At 42.7% G+C, this 21,982-nt stretch overlaps 1 protein-coding gene across 1 annotated transcript in view; it reads right to left on the reverse strand.

The window, feature by feature from the left end:
- LOC115195944 (alpha-1,6-mannosylglycoprotein 6-beta-N-acetylglucosaminyltransferase A) overlaps positions 1 to 21,982 on the reverse strand; it is a 117,941-nt gene that overhangs the window by 80,994 nt on the left and 14,965 nt on the right. Inside the window, exons 2-3 of the mRNA XM_029756299.1 lie at positions 15,928 to 16,394; positions 5,762 to 5,926 (exon numbers count right to left, since the gene is read on the reverse strand). Of these exons, the coding sequence (XP_029612159.1) occupies positions 5,762 to 5,926; positions 15,928 to 16,168 (406 nt within the window). The 5' untranslated portion in view covers positions 16,169 to 16,394. The remainder of the gene's footprint in view (positions 1 to 5,761; positions 5,927 to 15,927; positions 16,395 to 21,982) is intronic.

The raw sequence follows: 21,982 nt of genomic DNA on the forward strand, positions 1-21,982 counted from the left end.
AGACATGTTCCTGCCACATCCTCCAAATGTCAGCCCGTGTAGCATGTCACACTGTGTATTAATGGAAAAGAGGTCAGATGTTACAGTGAAGAAGTGCCTCTCACAATGTCAGGCTGTCCAAGGTAGTCAATGCGCCAAGCTATGAAGTGTTTTCTGATGCACACACGCTCAAATGTGCACGAGGTCAGTCTCTCAAATCGGAACTCCAAACATATAATAAACGATCCATATCCGCAAGATCCATGGTTGGGACTCAAACAAATATTTGGAAGAATGTGTCTGGGCGGTTTTGTGTCAAGGTCCAATGAAAATGTAAAAAACTTTGAATGCACATTTTTGAATGCACATTTTTGAATGCGATAGGACTCACTCATATTTGGACCTGTGTAGGCCATAACGCAGTCGACACTGCCAATAGAGTACAGCATTACCAACCTGAGAGAAAGTGCATTGGAGATCCTGTAATTGCCAGACCTCAGATGCTGCTTCCCAGTAGAGCCATTCTTTGTCAAGCAAATCTTATTACTGCCATTGAACCGGGAGGTCTTTAGTGGTCAACATGTTTGTCCTACCTGCCCCTGACTACTGAGCCAAGACATACTTAGCACTGGCAGGTCTGGGGTTTGCATTGTACACAATAACCCTTGTCAAAGTCTATAGGAGTGCACACAGAAAGCTGTGGTGTAGTCATGGAGGTGAAAAGCTCTAAACTTTGAAGGTAGAAAATGAATAAAGCCAACAAATCTGACAGACAACCATTTAATGTTCTACACAACACGTTTCTATCTGAATGTTCCATAACACTATACCCTCCTGAACAGGCCCCATGTTCTTGGAAGGCGGAGAGCGGCGGAGAACTGGACTTTGATTTGTTTAAGAGAGAGACATCGGATTGGATAGTGTCAGTCGGTCGGTGGGTGATGTGTTTCTGGAGGGGGCAGAATCCTCTCAGAACACAGAGCGGAGCACTCGGTGAGAGGATAACACACAGCCTCTGCACTCGCCACTAGTAGACCTCAGATCACAGCACATTATGTCTAATCCAAAGGAGGGCTAGACGGTTGGCCCATCATTTCGGCACAAAAACCTCAGATTCGCCAACGTCTATATAACATGGCATTGGCACGACTCATCCATGCCATGTCATTCCCAGAGTGTCTTTGATAGTCAACTGTTCAGGGAGAGTAGTATTCCTTCCTCAGAGAGAGAAGCATTCTCTGTGACAGCAGCAGTCTGCAAGGTGAAATTGTAAGCAGTATTATAATCCTGCCTTAGCTCTGCCGTGATGCATTAGGGTTACCGTGCACAGGGAGGCAGCGGCGTCATTGTCCCGTGTGGCAACACTGAAACCTTAGCCCTCTGTCCATTGTCGGCAGTCGTCTGTCCTAGGTCGGGCGTGATGCAATCGATGACAAAGATTAAGAAGACAAAGAGATGGGCCATTCTGAGACAGAAAAGGGCTTTTCTGTCCGCACTTACGGCCGGCAGCGTCTCAAAATCAACAGCCTACTCGCTACAAATCACACAGAAGGCCCAACTTGCGGCCAATGCCAAAAGCAACATCCACACCTTTCAAAGGCAGCCAGCTAGGTGGAGACGAGAAGAGAGCCAGACAGATCTCAGGAGCCCGGCACCTGGCCTTTCATCCTCTTTACATCCCCCCCCCTTCACCTCCTCCATCTACCAGCATGATTGCAATTCAGCAGAGGGACAGCTAACGAGCTACGCCAACACTCAGAGGAAAACACTGCTTAGTGATTGGCTGCATCAACAGGCAGACAATTGTCCACACCAAGGCCGTTCTGAGTCTGGCTGAATCAATCTGAATCAATCCTCTCCCGCTGAGCCAAATCCAGATTGAGCCATCCTTGTGCTGTTAAGAGCCTCTGTGATCCTCTGTGTCTCTAGCCCAGCTGAGCTGAATGGTGGCAGCCAGACAGTGTAGTGGATGTGCCAGGTATCAGAAGCTCAGACCAGGAGAGTGATAGCCTTTCCCTTAGAACTCACATCAAGTGGCTCTGGACGGAGAGGAGACCCAGGCAGCTATTTAGGCCCACCCGATAAGGACCTCTCAGATTCACTTCTTCAAAGGTGACCTGCTAGAGTTCAAGTGACAACAGATGGAAACTAGCTGCTAGCTAAATCTGGCATACTTACTGAAATGTTGTGGAATGTGAATTGTCCCTGTCAAATAAATTTAATTTAAAACAGTGAAATGCTCTGATGCTCTCACATTTGAGCCCAGCAAGCCCCCTAATGTAACATGGAGTAAGATGATGTTCAGAGCTTACAGAAGCAAATATACTGAACACAAATATAAACGCAACATGTAAAGTGTTGGTCCTATGTTTCATAAGCTGAAAAAACCAATGTCTCAAGTTGAGAGGTAGAGTGCAATTGGTATGCTGACTGCAGGAATGTCCACCAGAGTTATTGCCAGAGAACTGAATGTTCATTTCTCGACCATAAGCCGTCTCCAAGGTCGTATTAGAGAATATGTCAGTACGTCCAACCAGCCTCACAACCGCAGACCACGTGTAACCACACCAAGCCCAGGACCTCCACATCCAGCTTCTTCACCTGCGGGATCGTCTGAGGGGGAGTGGGCCTAATGAATTTATTTCAATTGACTGATTTCCTTATTTAAACTATAACTCAGTAAAATCTTCAAAATTGTTGCATGTTGCGTTTATATTTTTGTTCAGTATAGATTAGAAGATATAGTAATAATACAGGACAACAGAAGTAGTTACGCTATGCTTCTCCACCAACAGGGGGAAAAAATGGCAGATTGATATCCACACTAAAGACAAGCATTTGTGAAAACTAGGCCTAAATACCATTGTCATAGTATAGAATCCTGGTAATGAAACTCAAAAAAGGTATTAATACCATGTGGCTTTTCTACTTCAGCTTATTGGAAATTGTTCTTATAACAAAACAAACAAGAAGGTTGACAGAATGTATTGTGTGGGTTTTATCTGCAGGTAATGTTATTTGTCACAGAATAATGTTAGGGTCTGGAGGAGGCTTGTGCAGCAGTCTGCAAACCACCAAAAGTCCTGAGCAGTGCTGTGCTCCCAAACAAGGAAAACATTAGGAAATGTAGACATTAGGAAGGGTAGACTCTAGATAGATATTAGTCTACTTCTGCATATCAGTCCTCTAACAGAGACCCCAACTGGCTAAGAATAGTCATCAAATGAGGGATGCAAAAATCGCCACTACACCATAAAACATACAAAGATAAAACCGTGTGTAAATAAGTCCACAAAAGGACAGTGAAGCCCTGTTCTCATTAACACTTCCTTATTTCACCCACAACCCCATAAAATAGACAAAAACAAAACTGACTTGGAATAAAGAACAGAGTTAGGCCTACACAATACAATGTGTAACTTAAATAGTGACACCCCAACATACCTCGCATGAACTTCCTTATCTGACCTCAAATTTGCTCATAACTGCAAGGAAGCAGAGTGGCCACCGCAGACCCTCCCTGGTCACATGACCTAACATCTTTCAGATGCTTTTAAGGGTCCTCCTCCACCAACAGTCTGAGATGCCTATGGCTCCATGAGTTAGGCCATTCAATTGCAGAGTAGGTCTCGAATCCAAACTGTGCCAGTAAAAACAGATAAGCCTAACAAGTGTTTATTTCGTTTTTATTTAGTCCACATGGAGGAAGCATTGTCAAAGACCTTCGTCCCAAAGTCGAGAGCAGTTAGGAAGGGACTAGGCGTTGCCCTCTGAGTTCTGACTGCGTGACTGGTTGTGGTGACTCAGCCACATCCATACACAGCTGTGAGGTGGGTCAGGCACTGGCCAGACGTGACATGTTTGTTTGCTCCCTGCTCATCTGGGCTGTAGCTTTAGTGAAGAGAGGTATTCGGAGATACTGACCTACCCACTAAGGATGTGCTACCCCCAATGGAGCTTGTCATGGTAGCGCATTTTGTCAGATGGAAACGTGTTTGCTCTTAAATCAAAAACAGAGGGATAGCTTTTCAATGTGCTCATTTTAAAGCCATCTAGCTGCGACAATCAAATTCGGGAGATAAAGATGTTTACTTCATGATTATACCAAAATGTGCATATTTACAGTGATTAAAGCAGCATATTTTGTCTAGGCAGTACATTAGCGGTAGTTAGGTCTGATAGTCAGAACAGAGGCCTCTGTCCATGGCTGAGCAGGGCGCAAACAGTGTGGCAGCAGGGAAAGGGGAGGGGGGGGGGGGGCGCTACACCTCTTCCTGGGGCCCTGGGTGCTCCACCTTGATAGCTAGCAGCCTCTCAGAAGACATGCGTGAACCCATCACTGTCCAGATCCTATCTGGGTAATTGCCTTCCGAGCCCCACATGGCCCAGGGGAAAGCAGCAAATGAGTTGGCAGGGCTGTCTGCCACACAGGACAGAGGAAGAGTGGTGTTTCAGGGACGACTCAGACTGTTGGGGCAAACCACACGGCCAAATGATACGTGTGTCTATTTACAGGTTAGAAGTCAAGACAACCGGTATGGTCTCTTTCCTTTGACTAGTCCAAAGCCAGAGAATTTCATTGGTTGATAAAGGGTGTGATTGAGATATCAGTGCACCGTTAATGTGGTATGGGAGATAACCTCCATCTTGTTATCGCTGTTGAACAGGAAGTGGCGGTTGCTGCATTACAGAAGGACCACAATGTCCTGACCGACACAGCTAGCAGGGAACTGTCACTGATACTGAAGCAGCCCAAGACGGAGGCCGGATTCTTTTTTTCTTTTTTTTAAACAAAATTATCCTAACACACAGAGGAGGCCGAGTTGAACATTCTTTCTTTTGTTTAAGAAACGTTCTGAAGCCTGAACGGAATGGGCCTAGCTCTCTCAAGAGTAAAACGCTCACTTTGTAACTCAATCGTCATAATCTAATTCCGACCATATTCAGTCGCCACACAAAGTCCCCATTGAAACCTCTAAAAAATTCACAAACTACTGAGAGCCAATCCCAGGGCCCACCCGAGCAAACAAACACTCAGTATTTCACAGCCGGCAAACATGTCATCTTAAAACTGAAAGGAAAATAAATGAAGGCTAATAAAAAGGGGCCGGCCGCATGTGTGAATGAGAGGCCTTATTTAAGTTATGTTCAAGGCCGCGGCTTATAAGAGAGCTTTCTATGTTCTCGCAGAAAAGGTATGCGAAAGCAGAAAGGTTTTCTATGGGTTTGAATATTGGAGCAACTGCTTACAGTAGGTTAAAGGACAGAGGGGTAACAAGGGTGAATAGAGCCATTTAATTTTTAATTTTTTAAATGTTTTATTTCACCTTTATTTAACCAGGTAGGCAAGTTGAGAACCAGTTCTCATTTACAACTGCGACCTGGTCAGTGCAGGCTCAGAGCACAGCTTTATTCTTAGCCAGCATAAATAACACTATTCACCTAAGCTCACATCGGATTCACTGGAGAGCTGAGTGTCTGTTAGTTTGTTTTTGAATATTTCCTTTCAATTTGTGTCCAGACCTATAAAACCAGGTGAGCTCCTAACTAACTTAATTGGTCAATCAAGTACAAGGGAGGAGCGAAAATCCACAGACACTCAGCACCTCCAGGGACTGAGCTTGACACCCCTGCTGTATGTCTTGTTGTTTTGATATGTTCCAGAATTAGGACTGGGGATTTTCAAGGTGCAATGTCTTGTTTTGAATGTCTTGAATAAAAGAAGATTTAGCCATCTTCAAGGGGGGGGGGGTAAGCTAGTGAGGGAGAGCGTGAGCCTCACCTGCCACGTTGACCTTCTCTGCATTGGAGGCGCTGGGCGTGACCGTGCTGGTGCCGTTGGTCAGGTTAGCCCCCGTGCCGTTGTAGATGTTCTCCACCTTGGACTCCAGCTTGCCCAGCCGTACCATGATATTGTCCAGGAGCACCGCCAGGGTCTTCTTCAGATCTGGAGGAGGGAACACAGTATAGTATGAAGCATAGATACCTCACATAAGTCTTACTGCTAACCAGCTAACATAACTTGAGGCTAAAATATACAGTACAGTGTTTTCTATATTTCCCTTTCATTTTCCTATCATTTTAATTGATCTCATGAATAGTCATTTTCAAATCTCAGGTTGACTTCTTGAAGGACAGGGAGGAAATTACAGCATAGTGATATAATGCCAGTGAGTATCTCTCCACACTCACCCCCAGAGAAAATGCTTTTCTATTTTCGTCTTCATAACTAGGCTAATCAATATAGTGTGAGTAATCTGAGTATGCCTTGTATACTGAGACGGCCCGTTCTTATTGGCCTTCCTCTGAAAAATGAAAAACAAGGAGAGGATCATCTTATTTCAGCGACCCCAATAAATCATTGGATTTAAAACCTTTAAGTCTTTACTGAAGACTTATCTCTTCAGTAGGTCCTATGATTAAGTATAGTCTGGCCCAGGAGTGTGAAGGTGAACGGAAAGGCTGGAGCAACGAACCGCCCTTGCTGTCTCTGCCTTGTCGGTTCCCCTCTTCCCACTGGGATTCTCTGCCTCTAACCCTTTTACAGGGGCTGAGTCACTGACTTACTGGTGTTCTTCCATGCCGTCCATGGGAGGGGTGCGTCACTTGAGTAGGTTGAGCCACTGACGTGGTCTTCCTGTCTGGGTTGGCGCCCCCCCCTTGGGTTGTGCCGTGGCAGACATCTTTGTGGGCTATACTCGGCCTTGTCTTCGGACGGTAAGTTGGTGGTTGTAGATATCCCTCTAGTGGTGTGGGGGCTGTGCTTTGGCAAAGTGGGTGGGGTTATATCCTGCCTGTTTGGCCCTGTCCGGGGGTATCATCGGATGGGGCCACAGTGTCTTCTGATCCCTCCTGTCTCAGCCTCCAGTATTTATGCTGCAGTAGTTTATGTGTCGGGGGGCTAGGGTCAGTCTGTTACATCTGGAGTATTCTCTTGTCTTATCCAGTGTCCTGTGTGAATGTAAATATGCTCTCTCTAATTCTCTCTTTCTTTCTCTCTTTCTCTCGGAGGACCTGAGCCCTAGGACTACCTGGCATGATGACTCCTTGCTGTCCCCAGTCCACCTGGCCATGCTGCTGCTCCAGTTTCAACTGTTCTGCCTGCGGCTACGGAACCCTGACCTGTTCACCGGACGTGCTTGTTGCACCCTCGACAATTACTATGATTATTATTATTTGACCATGCTGGTCATTTACGAACATTTTAACATCTTGACCATGTTCTGTTATAATATCCACCCGGCACAGCCAGAAGAGGACTGGCCACCCCTCATAGCCTGGTTCCTCTCTAGGTTTCTTCCTAGGTTTTTGGCCTTTCTCAGGAGTTTTTCCTAGGGAGTTTTTCCCAGCCACCGTGCTTCTTTCACATGCATTGCTTGCTGTTTGGGGTTTTAGGCTGGGTTTCTGTACAGCACTTTGAGATTTCAGCTGATGTACGAAGGGCTATATAAATAAATTTGATTTGATTTGATTTGATTTCATGCTGCCCATTAAGGGACTCATTTAAATGTTTAACTGAGCTGGCGGGTATCTTTGAGAATGACCTTGCTGCTTCATTTAGGTCTGTGCATTTCTATGGGCATCTCCTGACTCCGGTAGCTAGCCAAAAGGTGGGATGGACGATGGGATTGAAAAAAGTAAGCTGACATTCACAATAGTTGTGCCCCAATAATGTCTCCTTCCTGAAGTGTGCCCTCGTTCACTACTTCTCACAAATCTAAGAGCATTGGATTGATTGGTGGAGCCATGGGCAAGTGGGAGTTCCCACCATGTTTCTTATACCACTCATCTCGTTTCAAATCGGTGAAGGGTAGTGAACAAATGCATATTTTGGGAGCAAGGAGAGATAATTGGGACATAGCCCAGTAGCTAGCCAATAAGAAGTGGGATGGGATAGAAATGACACTACAGTGAGCTGATATTCACAATGACATCATCTCTGTTTGTTTCAGTAGCATTTCAGGAAATGGTATGCAAGGCTTGGCATTTCGGTGCGAAGGCCTAATGGTGTTTATCTGATATTTACCATCCAACAGCCATGAGGACATTGAGTGGCTTCAATTCCATTTGTTATAACGATCAGATTTTTTTTTTTTTTTATTATTTACATATCATCGTTTATGGTGTTGTAAGATCTCACTGTTGATCAATGTTGACTTGTAAATGCAACAAATTTTGGCATCGGTTTCAATTTTATTAGTTTGCATATAACTCTGATTTAAAAGAAAATCCAACATGCTTAACATATCGTTTATTGGTATGACCTAAGATCTTGTCACAAAACAGTTGATCAATTTTGACTAGTAGCTACCGAGAAAATTAAATATGACATGACCCTCCTGCCCCTAAAATGTTTTCCTTTCCTGCCGGCGCCCCAAGAATATTCCAGAATGTCGTCAACCTCATTAACATTCCATGAGGCGGTGGAGCTGTGAAGACAGCAATCACACCCCGTCTGTCACACGTCAGCGCGGCGATTGCGGTGCAATTTCTCTGGCCGCGCGTCGCATTTGATATGTCACTCCCTATCGTGCCAGAAAGAGGGCGTGGAGGGAAACAGGCCTGTGTGCGCTGCCATGGTCAGGGGAGGAGAGTAGGCGTGAGGGAGAGAGGGAGGCTGCAGCGTTTTGTCTGCTCTGCACGGCTGCGCGGGGCGGAGATAAGCAGATGCCGGGAGGGAGCGTCGCTGTGTCAGACAAGGAAGAAATCAACTGAAAGCTGGACTACGTCCCAAATGCCACCCTATTCCCTATATAGTGCAGTACTTTTGACCAGGGCCCATACGACTCTGGTGAAAAGCAGTGCTCTGTCGGAAATAGAGTGGAGCTGCCACTGCATCAGGCTGAACATAATTACACACACTAGATTGTGCCCTGGGGAAACACATTTCCCTGAGCAGAAACCGCCCGGCCTGACCTCCATCAACACAGACAGAGAGAAATGAGCACTAGAGAAAGAAACACACTGCCACCCAGTCCAAACACACTGCCCATTCCATCCATCTCTCCCCAACCTGGACAAGGTAGAGTAGGCCATCTCCCCACATGGCTGATCTGTGTGTGTAGCTAATTAAATGTTTTACAGGTCGCAGCCAATTGAGTCTCAGAAATAAACATTCCTCGGCATGTTTGCAAAGGAGTGCCCAAAGCACGATGAGGTTTATGTTAACAGATGAAATATTCGGTCTTTCCGACAGGCACGGAACATTGAAATTAATTAAGCCAGCTTAAAACAAAGGGAAATGTAAATGCGTGGCTCAGGCTGGAGTGCGGACAGTCTGCATTCAAGTGGCAAAGTAGTGTATACAGCAGGTGTGAAAACAGGCTTGCTAAATCCATGGGATAGATAGGCTTACTGTAAGAAAAGCAAAGTACAATTCACAGCATCAAAACCAATCCGAACTGGGTATTCGGCCAAACTGTGGTAAAAATACTACTATTACATAGATACGTTGATTTACGAAGACAGTGGTGGTAGTAGTATGTTACTTATCCAAGTTCTTTGGGTCAGATCATTTCCTAGACACCCACCTTTATTAAAAGCTACTGTTACAGAACTGAATTAACATAAGGTTGTGATAGTTGTTTTAATAGTCCCCAACTCCCCATTCATCGTTACCACCTGTCTGCTAAAGAAATAAATGACTTGACTCGGTCTTCATTCCCAAAGCAAAACAAACCAATACGTTTCAAAATGAAACATGAGAGTTGAAATATGCATGCGAAAGCCTGACACGTTCATTCTCCACAGAGGCACCCATAGGGAGGGAGCAAAGCTTACATTGCAGTCACAGCGCTTTACAGATACCAACTGTGTTAGTTGAGTCACGTCTTCACTCATATCCACAGCAAATGTCTACATGAGCCGATACGTGGTACGTGATGAGCATGGAGACAAACTGTGACTGTGTCCTAAAATGGCTCCCTATTTCCTAAATAGTGCACTACTTTTGACCAGGGTCGATAGGATTCTGGTCAAATGTAGTGCACTATTAAGGAAATAAGGTGTTCATTATTTCAGTGACCCTCACAGTCAGCCAAGTGTCATCTTTCAAGAGACAGACCCACAAAAAACAATAATTGCAGCCTAAACATACTGAGTGAGTAGACTAAACAGACAATAGCAGACCAAGCAAACTAAGAGAGCCGCTATCTGTTAATAAATAATATTCAAATTCAGACTAATTTCTGAGGTTGTAAAATGGGGAACCAGCCCAGATCTTTAATAAACTTGGTTCAGTTAACAAAGTAGGCCAACATCAAGTTAAAAAAAAGTATAGGCCTATTTTCCCCCTAAAGGCACAATCTGCAATTTCAACAGCCTGACCCTGTCACTTTGTTTGGTAAACAGAGATGAGGCTTGGTCATGTAACCACTCAAATGATGGGAGCTCCATAAAATGAACATGATTGTTTTAAACATACTGTACAGTATTTTGAAACTATGCAAAAAAATTATATTAAAGACTCAAATGAAAGCAATGCTTCCAAAGAAAATATATTATATTGGAGACAATGCACAAAATTACTTTCCCATCATTTTCTGATTATGTGGTGTACAAATCCAGAGATGTATTTACTTCGAGTCGGACTGACAGATGGGGGAGACTAATCCATATTTCTATGCAGCTGTGTGCTCGCTCTTGGCCTAGTGATATTACACAGTATCACATCACAGTCCACATGCACAAATCCCACAACACTGATGTGAGCTGATGGCAGATGTAAGAAATGCATGCATCTTGTAATTATAGTGACCTTACGTATACTATATTACCATTGCCAAGTAACCACATGTGATGTAATGTTTTTAGAATCTCTAGGAACTCTACTTACCATACATGGAGTGAAATGTGTCCCTCACTATCAAGTAAACGCCTGAACTTTTTGTCTGTTAAGTAGAGTTCCTAGAGATTATAAATATGCTATTTTTGGGGTGAAGCCAGCTATACTGTGTTATGGTTCTTTTCGTGGCCACCCACCAGATCGATGCACAACTCAGGGAGTCCAACCAATACACACACTTCTGATGTTGTGTCCCAAAGCTACGTTCAGTTATGCAGTTAGTGCAGCTTCCTTATAATTCGACCTTCAATCCCGTCTGTTACAGAAGGCTTCTCTCGCTCTCTCTCTTATTTAACTTGTATTTTAACAGGGAGTCATGGTGAGATCAAGGTCTCTTTCACAGATGTGCCCTGTATACACATCGATATACACAAAAAGCTAAACATAATCATTGAAAACAAAACACATTCTTCAGTAAAAAGGTCCTCAGCCTTTTGAAATTGCCCAAGAGGCACCAATTCATCCAATTTTAGAGAGCCTTGGAGATCATTCCACAAGTAAGGTGCAAAAAAACTAAAAGCTGATTGATCCAACTCAGGGGAGTCAGTTGATCCAACTCAGGGGAGTCAGTTGATCCAACTCAGGGGAGTCAGTTGATCCAACTCAGGGGAGTCAGTTGATCCAACTCAGGGGAGTCAGTTGATCCAACTCAGGGGAGTCAGTTGATCCAACTCAGGGGAGTCAGTTGATCCAACTCAGGGGAGTCAGTTGATCCAACTCAGGGGAGTCAGTTGATCCAACTCAGGGGAGTCAGTTGATCCAACTCAGGGGAGTCAGTTGATCCAACTCAGGGGAGTCAGTTGATCCAACTCAGGGGAGTCAGTTGATCCAACTCAGGGGAGTCAGTTGATCCAACTCAGGGGAGTCAGTTGATCCAACTCAGTGGAGATGGAAGGGATCTCTAGAGTTAGCCCTCCCTGAGAACAGGTCTGATATCTCGTACATCTGTACGTTAACAATGAAGTAAGGTATGGTGGAAGTTTACGCAGGAGGGCTTTAGAAACAAAACGAGTAAAATCTATCGATCTACGATACTTCAGAGGGCCAGCCTACGGTACTTTTTGATACAGAATGCAGAGATGTGTACTGAACCTATCACCTGTAATAAAAGCGTAGCGCACTATGATAAACTGTGTCCAACAGCTTCGATAGAGTAGCAGCTGCGTTCAGATATACAATAACGCCGTAGTCTATAACCGGTATGAATGTCGACTAAATAATGTGTTTTCTGCTATTTAATGAAAGGCATGACCTATTCCTATAAAATAAGCTCCTAATTCTTAACTTACTCATCAACATGCTTTATGAAAGATGGGTTTTCGTCAAACCAGATATTTATAAACTTAATAAACTCTTCTCACAAAAGGAAAGCGTGGAAACAGGTTAGCTGGAATATGGTTTAGTTCTCTCTCTTCAGTCCAAATTCCCATCTACTCAAACTAATAAACAATGTTCAATGCACCACATAAACCACCAGACCAATTCAGTCTTGATACAATATTTAATTAATGTGCACTCAGATTTTATGGGTAATTTACTGAGAGCAGAGAGGAAGTCATAATTCCCCTTAAATGCATTAATGTCATATTGAGACGAATCCTAGATCTGCAGAGGGAGTACAAATACTGTAGCATGAAGTAAATTTGTCTCCTTACTACTTTTATTTAATCAAAAGCATAAAAAAGCTAGAACTTATAATTACATTTCTATGGCAGAGAGTAGAGGTCGACCGATTATGATTTTTCAACACCGATACCGATTATTGGATGACCCCCCCCCCCCCCCCCCCCAAAAAAAAAGCCTCTACCGATTAATCGGCAGATTTTTATTTTATTTATTTGTAATAATGACAATACTGAATGAACACTTATTTTAACTTAATATAATACATCAATAAAATCAATTTAGCCTCAAATAAATAATGAAACATGTTCAATTTGGTTTAAATAATGCAAAAACAAAGTGTGGAGAAGAAAGTAAAAGTGCAATATGTGCCATGTAAGAAAGCTAACGTTTAAGTGCCTTGCTCAGAACATGGGAACATATGAAAGCTGGTGGTTCCTTTTAACATGAGTCTTCAATATTCCCAGGTAAGAAGTTTTCGGTTGTAGTTATTATAGGAATTATAGGACTATTTCTCTCTATACGATTTGTATTTCATATACCTTTGACTATTGGATGTTCTTATAGGCACTGTAGTATTGCCAGTAACAGTATAGCTTCCGTCCCTAACCTCACTCCTACCTGGGCTCGAACCAGGAACACATCGACAACAGCCACCCTCAAAGCAGCGTTACCCATGCAGAGCAAGGGGAACAACTACTCCAAGTCTCAGAGCGAGTGACATTTGAAACACTATTAGCGCGCACCCCGCTAACTAGTTAGCCATTTCACATCGGTTACACCAGCCTAATCTTGGGAGTTGATAGGCTTGAAGTCATAAACAGCGCAATGCTTGAAGCATTGCGAAGAGCTGCTGGCAAAACGCACGAAAGTGCTGTTTGAATAAATGCCTGCTGCTGCCTACCACTGCTCAGTCAGACTGCTCTATCAAATAATAGACTTAATTATAATAAACAAACAGAAATACGAGCCTTTGGTCATTAATATGGTCGAATCCGGAAACTATCATCTCGAAAACAAAATGTTTTTTCTTTCAGTGAAATACGGAACCGTTCCGTATTTTATCTAACGGGTGGCATCCCTAAGTGTAAATATTCCTGTTACATTGCACAACCTTCAATGTTATGTCATAATTACGTAAATATCTGGCAAATTAGTTCGCAACGAGCCAGGCGGCCCAAACTGTTGCATATACCCTGACTCTGCGTGCAATGAACGCAAGAGAAGTGACACAATTTCATGTTAGCAGGCAATATTAACTAAATATGCAGGTTTAAAAATATATACTTGTGTATTGATTTTAAAGAAAGGCATTGATGTTTATGGTTAGGTACATTGGTGCAACGACAATGCTTTTTTTCGCAAATGCGCTTGTTAAATCATCACCCATTTGTCGAAGTAGGCTGTGATTCAATGAGAAATTAACAGGCACCGCATCGATTATATGCAACGCAGGACACATTCGATAAACTAGTAATATCATCAACTATGTGTAGTTAACTAGTGATTATGTTAAGATTGATAGTTTTTTATAAGATAAGTTTAATGCTAGCTAGCAACTTACCTTGGCTTCTTGCTGCCCTCGCGTAACAGGTAGTCAGCCTGCCATGCAGGCTCCTCGTGGAGTGCAATGTAAGGCAGGTGGTTAGAGCGTTGGACTAGTAACCGGAAGGTTGCAAAAACGAATCCCCCCTGAACAAGGCTGTTAACCCCCGTTCCTAGGCCGTCATTGAAAATAAGAATGTGTTCTTAATCTGACTTGCCTAGTTAAATAAAGGTGTGAAAATAAAAAATAAAAAAATTAAATAAAAGGCAAAATCGGTGGCCAAAAACACCGATTACCGATTGTTATGAAAACATGAAATCGGCCCTAATTAAAATCGGCCATTCCGATTAATCGGTCGACCTCTAGCAGAGAGTAAACAGTGTTCTAGTCTCAAGAAGTACATTAAGATTGTTCTCTCTCATTTGACCATGTCTCAAACAGGGAAACTGGTTTCATCCAGTCCATTATAAACTGGTTCGAGACTGGTTCTTTAGACCTAGGTCAAGACATCATATAAACATTTCCTCCATTTGATGCATTAATAAAGTTTATTCAATTAAATTAAAAGTTCAGGCTATTGACAGAATATTATGAATCTGTTCTGATAAGATAAGACTGTATCACAGATCTTTTGTCTCATTGCCTCCTGAATAATAGTGTTTGCAGCAACAACTAATTTCATGCTTTTCTGGAGATAATTAATGACATGATTAAGCAATTTGCCCATTACATTGAGCTGATTATATCATTATACCGATCTGGGATAAAGCTTAGGATTTCTTTCAATACCCTCCTCCAGGTCATTTAAAAACGGGTCGGAGAGCACTGGGCTGCTAGAACAACAGACTTCTCGGTTGTATTACAAATGGCATCCTATTCCTAATTTAGTGCACTACTTTTGACAGGGCCCATAGTAGTGCACTAAATAGGGAATAGGATGCCATTTGGGACACACCCCGGCTATGTACGACCAAGGGTTTCCCCAAGGCAGATGCTTCAACACTCTGCATCAATGTTTTAACACAGACCCTAAGGGGAACAAGAGCAGCTAAATGCTCCGTGTTCGCCAGTCAGTACTCTTGAGGTTTGGCGATTAGCAGACTGTGACAGAACTGAGGTTGATAGGCGGGAGGCTTCCTGCCTAACAAACCCAGTTAAATTCAATTTTACAGGCTAAGAGAGTTTTAAGACAAATCATATTAGGCATTGGTTGGTTACCTGGTCATTATACAGTATCTTCTTGTTTTTCGCCGTCCATTAGAATGTATTCAGCGTAATCAATTCCAATCTCATGTTTGTAACGAAGCCTCTCATTGACCCAAACGGGTCTATTAACGGCATGAATAACTTATTGATGGCTGTTCGTGAGGTGTTAATAGGTATGGCGGGAAAGCAGCTGCATCAGCATAACTCACTTCTGTTAGCGCAAGTCAAGTTACTGGCTGGCTAGCCCCCCTAATACTTTACTTTTTCCAACATGAGGCAGCACCCTGCTGTAGACAAAATGTAAATGTATCTTTTCTTCTTGTCTTCCCTGTTGTCTATGGTTACATTACAACCACAATACAATGCAATGCTTATAAATAGCATACATTATACATTTTGTATGATCTGTATGTCAGAGGATGTATAGGGGTGGCTATTTTGACTTTGAAGGCACTTCTACTTAGCCTACACAGTAAATCAATTCAGCCTGTCCTTATTCAATAACATTGTGTTCTCTAACTGAGGTTGATCAAATATTGCAGCACTACCAACAACTGGCAAATCAGAGTTCCATTCAATAAAACATTCCAAGTGAATGAATGGAACATTCCCAGTATACCATTAACAAATTCTGAGTTCTCACAACCACCGTTTTGCAAGGTGGAATCATTCTATTTTGAAGAGAGCGCAAAGGACGGAGAACACTACTTGTGCAGTGCTCAATACTCACCATAGGCCGTCATGGTTCCCACGTAGGGCCCGTCCATGACACTCTGGTTCTCCTCAGCCAGGGCCTTGATGTAGCGCTTGCTGAGCTCCAGGATCTGCTGTCGCAGCATGGTGCTGCTCTCGTGCGTGGCCCGCTGCTGGATAGTGAAGTGGAGCAGCATCATGCCCCAGATGAAGCCAAAGCTCACCAGGAAGAAGCCCAGCTTCTGGGACGACAGCTTCCACAGGTAGGCCGAGGCCATAGCGAGCGTGACCCGCAGCTCGACTGTATCTGTGTGTGATGGAGCGGGAGTGGAAGGGACTGAGTCGGAGGAGAGTTCAGGAGGGGAGGCGGGGCATGGTGTCGCTCGGCGTAGTTTAGTCGCTATGGTTCTGTTTGGCCTCTCCACCACTCCTCACCAGTGGGCTCTACTTCTTTGGCCCATCCTTATCGGTCACTCCCACCGGGTTGACTGGCCAAGCTGCATTCTGCCAGAGAGGAGGAGACATAAGAAAGGCTGTTAGAGGCACACATTGCAGTTCCAGAAGCAAAAAAGGAGTAGTATTTACATGGGCATTCCCAAGGTGGGTGTTAGCTACTGTAGCTATAGCCATCCAATGTTTCCCCTATATTAATTTAGCATAGCGCCACACTTTCTGACGAGATTAGCTTTTAAAGGGATAGTGCGAGATTTTGGCAACTAAGCCCTTTTTCTACTTACCCAGAGTCAGATGAACTCATAGATATCCCTTTTTGTCTCTGCAATCTGCTTCCAAAAACACAACTGCACACCACACAAACTATAGACAACCTCCTTTCCTTGCTGCAATGCGTTACAAACAACCTGCTATAATTTGACCACTTTGATTTAAGTTTGTTTCGATTAAACAGCAGGAGAACTGCGCCCTGAAACGTGTGCCAAGAACTATACGGAGAGAGACAAACAAACAAACTGTATCAACGCTGACAAATCCGTGCTGCTAAGATTCTCATGCAAAAAAAGATGCAGTCAGCGTGAAGTGAAAATCGTGAATAATCACATTGTCTCCACAGGGAAATATAACCCGACCCAGTCTCTCTTCAGAGTGCAGCCTACTTAAATTTCTGTTAAACATCCTAAAGAAAGCTAAATGTTATTTGATGTTGTCTGTGTCTATGTTCAAACCTGTAAGGTCTACTGGGTAATTATTTTCACAAAAATAATATGCTGATAGCTTGGCTACAAGAAGCTGAATGAGTGTGCAGGTTACCCTTAGGACTACTGGCCAACAAACCTTTCCATGACACACAAATATACCGCAAGTCAACTTTAGTGGAGGTATGAAGAGTTGGGAATTATTTCAGTGATACAGTTTAGAAAAAACAGTATCCTGCCCACTGAAGGATGGAGAAAAACAGGATGTTTCGCTCTTGGATGAAATGGCAATACTTCTTGCCCATCATCTCCAGCCAAGAGGTGAGGCTATTTCGTAATGTACCCAAAAAGTCTCGTTAACCATAAAAAGTCCTTCATAAGCCTTTCAATGAAAGCACTGTGTTGGGGGAGAGAGAAATGGAGGGAGAGGAAAGGAGAGCAGAGAGAGAGAGAGAGAGAGCAATGATAAGTAAGCCTACACTACAGAAATGGAAAGTTTGAAATAAGGCTGCTAATATGGAGTTACAACATGTAATCTACACTAGAGAAATGGAAAGTTTGAAATGAAATAAGGGTACTTTATAAATGGGATAATTGAATGGCTACAACATTCAAAGTAGAAGTCGTTTTTTTAAGGGTAATGTAAAAAAGTAACTGATGTACATATATTTTTAAATTTATTTCACCTTTATTTAACCAGGTAGGCTAGTTGAGAACAAGTTCTCATTTGCAACTGCGACCTGGCCAAGATAAAGCAAAGCAGTTCAACACATGCAACAACACAGAGTTACACTAGGAATAAACAAACATACAGTCAATAATACAGTATAAAAAGTCTATATATGCAGTATGTGCAAATGAGGTAGGATAAGGGAGGTAAGACAATAAATAGGCCAAATGTTATACATTTGTCGCTCAACTTATCGTTACCGTGATAATTCAGTCAATTTATTGTGATATGGATTTTTGTCCATATCGCTCCACTCTAATAAAGCATATGTTATCACAGGCCTAGTCAGAAGTAGTAGTACATAGGGCTTCCTTCTTACCGAATTATGATGTGCACTTTCAAGATGTTAGAATAACTGTCCACATTTACTTTCCCTCAGCCAACAAGACGAGTAACGAACAGCAAAAATCACTAGCCTGTGCCAATTTACTATCCCAATAGTAGAAAAGTTGACCTATTCTATTGGTCAGCTTGTTGAGAAAGAAATAGCTTATTCCAAACAGACTCTGGAACAGTTGTGGGACGATAGATCCATATTCATAAAACCAGTAGGCCTATGGTACACAAAAAATAAAATGTTAAAAAGCAATGAGTCTGATGCAACAGATCAGAACATTTAGCTTAAAATGTTGATAAACCATTATTTCTTCACATTATAAGTGCAGCAACGTACACAAGGCAGTAAGGGTACGCGTGAACGTTCATTCCATTATGCAATTTGCAGGAAAACACTTGTCAAAAGGGCACCGCTCGCATGTGCGGTTTCATGAGACAAATGAAAATATAAATTCAAATTTTTGAAAGAGGGGAGATCGAATATGCAATAACTAGCATGGGTTGCAAAATGACTAAGATTCTGCCTTTGGCTACTGGACAATGAAAGAAAGTTGATATAAAATAAATGTTTTGCATAGATATGGTGTGATTTTGGCTAGACTACTTTGAAGTAAGGTAAGACAAAAAATTAAGTATATGTGACTCGTTTCGTGACTCGTTTCATAAACTAGGTTTATATTGCAAGTCACGACTTCACAGGAGAGGCATTTCAACATTTATTTGTATTTTTTTATCAAAATGTGTTTTTTGGCAGAAATGCCTTCGTGAACATTTGAGCTTTCATTTGCCTTAATAACAAACTTGTATGCCATCTGTAAATACAAATAAAGTTGTTAAATGACGAGCCTAGTTGGTTTAGCCACAGAAAGACAGGAACCTTCATGCTAGCCATGATTGGCTGAGATAATGAATGGGCTGGACATGCCGAGAGATGAGTTTCGGATTGGTCTGCCATGTAACGGCGATCAACAGTGTTGTTGTCACGGAAGAAGTTGACCAAGTTTTGAAATCAGTGGAATGTCTGGTTGAAGCAGAGTATGATAAGAGATTAATACAATTCTGGTGTTTGATTGCAAATGCAGAGGGAGTCAAAAAGAGAACACATAAGGCTGTTGTATAAAACACCTGTCTCCGGATTACATCTTCAAACTAAGGGCAACCACGGCATCGTTACAGAGAGGTTCTTATGGCATTGCATCCAGTCAGTATGAACCAGATAGTGACTTTACAACGGGCCAAGCAAGCTGTACAAACAAAATGGAAACGACACAGGTCGTCTTACGTAATGAAAGGGGTTGCAGTCTGCCGTAAAGCGCTCACCCATGTATACGGGTAAGAGTCAAGCTACAGTTGTTTCAGATATAATAAGTTTCTATTTTTGTCAGAAAGTTGTTTTCATTGCAAGTTAAAACTTACTGTTAGTTAGCTAGCTGACATTAGGTGGCTGGCTTGCTAGCTAACATTATGTGTATGATCTGTGTATTAATATTATCTCAGAAAGCCATTTGATCTATTGATGTTACTGATTTGCTGGAGAGCACAACATGCACTCTGCTAAACAGGGTGTAACAAGCTAAACATTGCAGATCTAGAAATGTCATGAATAGAGCTGACATGATTCCTCACTCCACCAGAACATTCCACAACGTTATGCCCTACCGAACACATCTTCCTGAAATAAGTTTGGTTAAAAGGTACCAAAACCAGCAGGGATGTGCCCCCCAAGGACTTAAGCTATGCAGCCCCCCTGCTAGCTATAGGAAGTGAACACAGAGTAGCCACACAGCCACAGAGATACATTACCTCACGGTAATGACTGCTTGCACCCTGTGATGCTGCCAGCTGAGACAGACACGACCATGTTCCAAAAACAACAGATCAATCTAGCTACATATATGATAATGTGTTTCTGAACCTCAATGTTGGGACAAACACACTCACTATGATAAGTGTGGACTTTATAATGCATGAAACAGCTTCAAAATTGTTCTTTAGAGACCCAATAAGCGTGATGAAATTCTAAATGATGGAAAACTTACATTGCTTATATTGTTTATTTCCGATCAGTTGCCACAAAGCTTTGTCAATTAACAAGCATCAGATTAACTCTTTGATGAGGATTAGATAGTTACAGGCCTCAAGAATTTCAGAAGCAGTTAAAGAAATCATTTTCCAAATAGCCAAAGGTCTTTCTCCATTAGCAAGCACATTTGAAGATATGTCTCGAGGCATTTATATTATAAAAGAAAAATGACAACTTTAGGGCCGGTATTCACAACGCATCTCTTACTAATTGGGATTAAAAAGGCAAAACTATACTAAATCAGCACTTCTGAGATGCTTTATGAATACAGACCCAGGGATGAGGCAGTGGAGAACTGACTGACGGCACCGTCACATGCAACACAAAGGCAGGATAATAAAAGGCCCTCTTTCTCTTCCAAATCATCCCCGGAAAAATTGTTCAGCGCTGCAATACATGAGCAGTCTTTCCTCCAGCAGTGAAATTTCACAGGCAGCGCACTACTTCTAACAGAATCTCAACACCGTTTTATGCCAGTGTTCCTTGGATATTTAGGCGTACCACCCCTAACAAATATATGGGCTTTTTCTATTGAAAACTTCTACGTCCGTGTTGCCATTGTCACCCGTTTTGAGACTATCAAGACCCTTTAACAAGTCATGAAGGATGGGATAAGGAAAAGGTTCAATTATTCAATTAAATTCAAATGTAGCCAAGTCAATCTTTTTCTCCTGCTAACACCTATGCTGCACTTTGATCATCACGAATGTGATACAGTGCAAAAGAAATGAAGCCTTCGGGCTTGAAAAACAAAATCTCTGCACTGCGCTTTAAATTCTCAAACCTACCTCAGCACTCTGCAATCTGCTGCACTGATAACATCGACTCTCTCTCACAGGTCTGGGTTCTGTGAGCCTGACTTAGGAGTTGCCATTCTCCGCCGATAAAGAGAGAAAAGGAGAAGGGTTGGGGGTCACTACAGATGTGACCCTGTGTCATCATAGAACTGGCTCTTGTTCAATAGGCATGATGACCCAAAACGGAGAAGTCGCTACTTTCTGAACTTGCCCAATAAGACATTTGTGTTCTGTTGCAAAACGTTTTTCTATGATGTGCTTGTGCCCTAAATGCACAAGACCCTGAAACTCTAACAGAAACCTCCAAAGTGCTCGTTGACTTTTGTCACAACGCCTCCCTGTTCTTTAGAAGGGAAGCGTTACAGAATACAGACCGATTTCTCAGGTTTCTAATTCAGGACCTTTATTTGGCTGGCAGGGTGCCTACTGGCTCTCAACAGCGCCTATGAAACCCTGCGTGCTGACGGCCAGCTTCGGTTTCACAATATACAATACCACCACCACCGTTGGGAGTGGGTGACATACAAATTGCTGAATTGTCGTTTTAATGGCTGGAACCCACACACACACACTCAATGTATCTCTAGAAGGGCTGAGAATCCCAACTGCTGCTAACAGATGTGATTATTTTTAGGCTTATACAGTTGTCAGATCACAAAATACTGTGTGCTCACATAGCTAGGCGTATAAACAATAGGCTACCTGAAGCCTATGGGCTACGTCAATACCCTAGTTTTATCAGAAAGAGCTAGACTAGTAGTCTGTGTGCTCCCAATCATCATACCTGACCATACAACGCAAAGGTCTGAAAAAAAAACATAACAATCAAAACATAATTTTAAATATCATAACTCCCAAAAAGCCACGATAGTCATCAAAATCAGACTACCTCCCACTGATAAATCCATCCACAGCCTTGACCCTCACCGTGCCTGCTGAAGACTGAGCTAGATGGCCATACATTGAAGGCTGCTAAGGCTTTGTCCATATCCTTA

Source organism: Salmo trutta, chromosome 6, assembly GCF_901001165.1.
Source record: "Salmo trutta chromosome 6, fSalTru1.1, whole genome shotgun sequence".
In the NCBI taxonomy this organism is placed as follows: Eukaryota; Metazoa; Chordata; class Actinopteri; order Salmoniformes; family Salmonidae; genus Salmo; species Salmo trutta.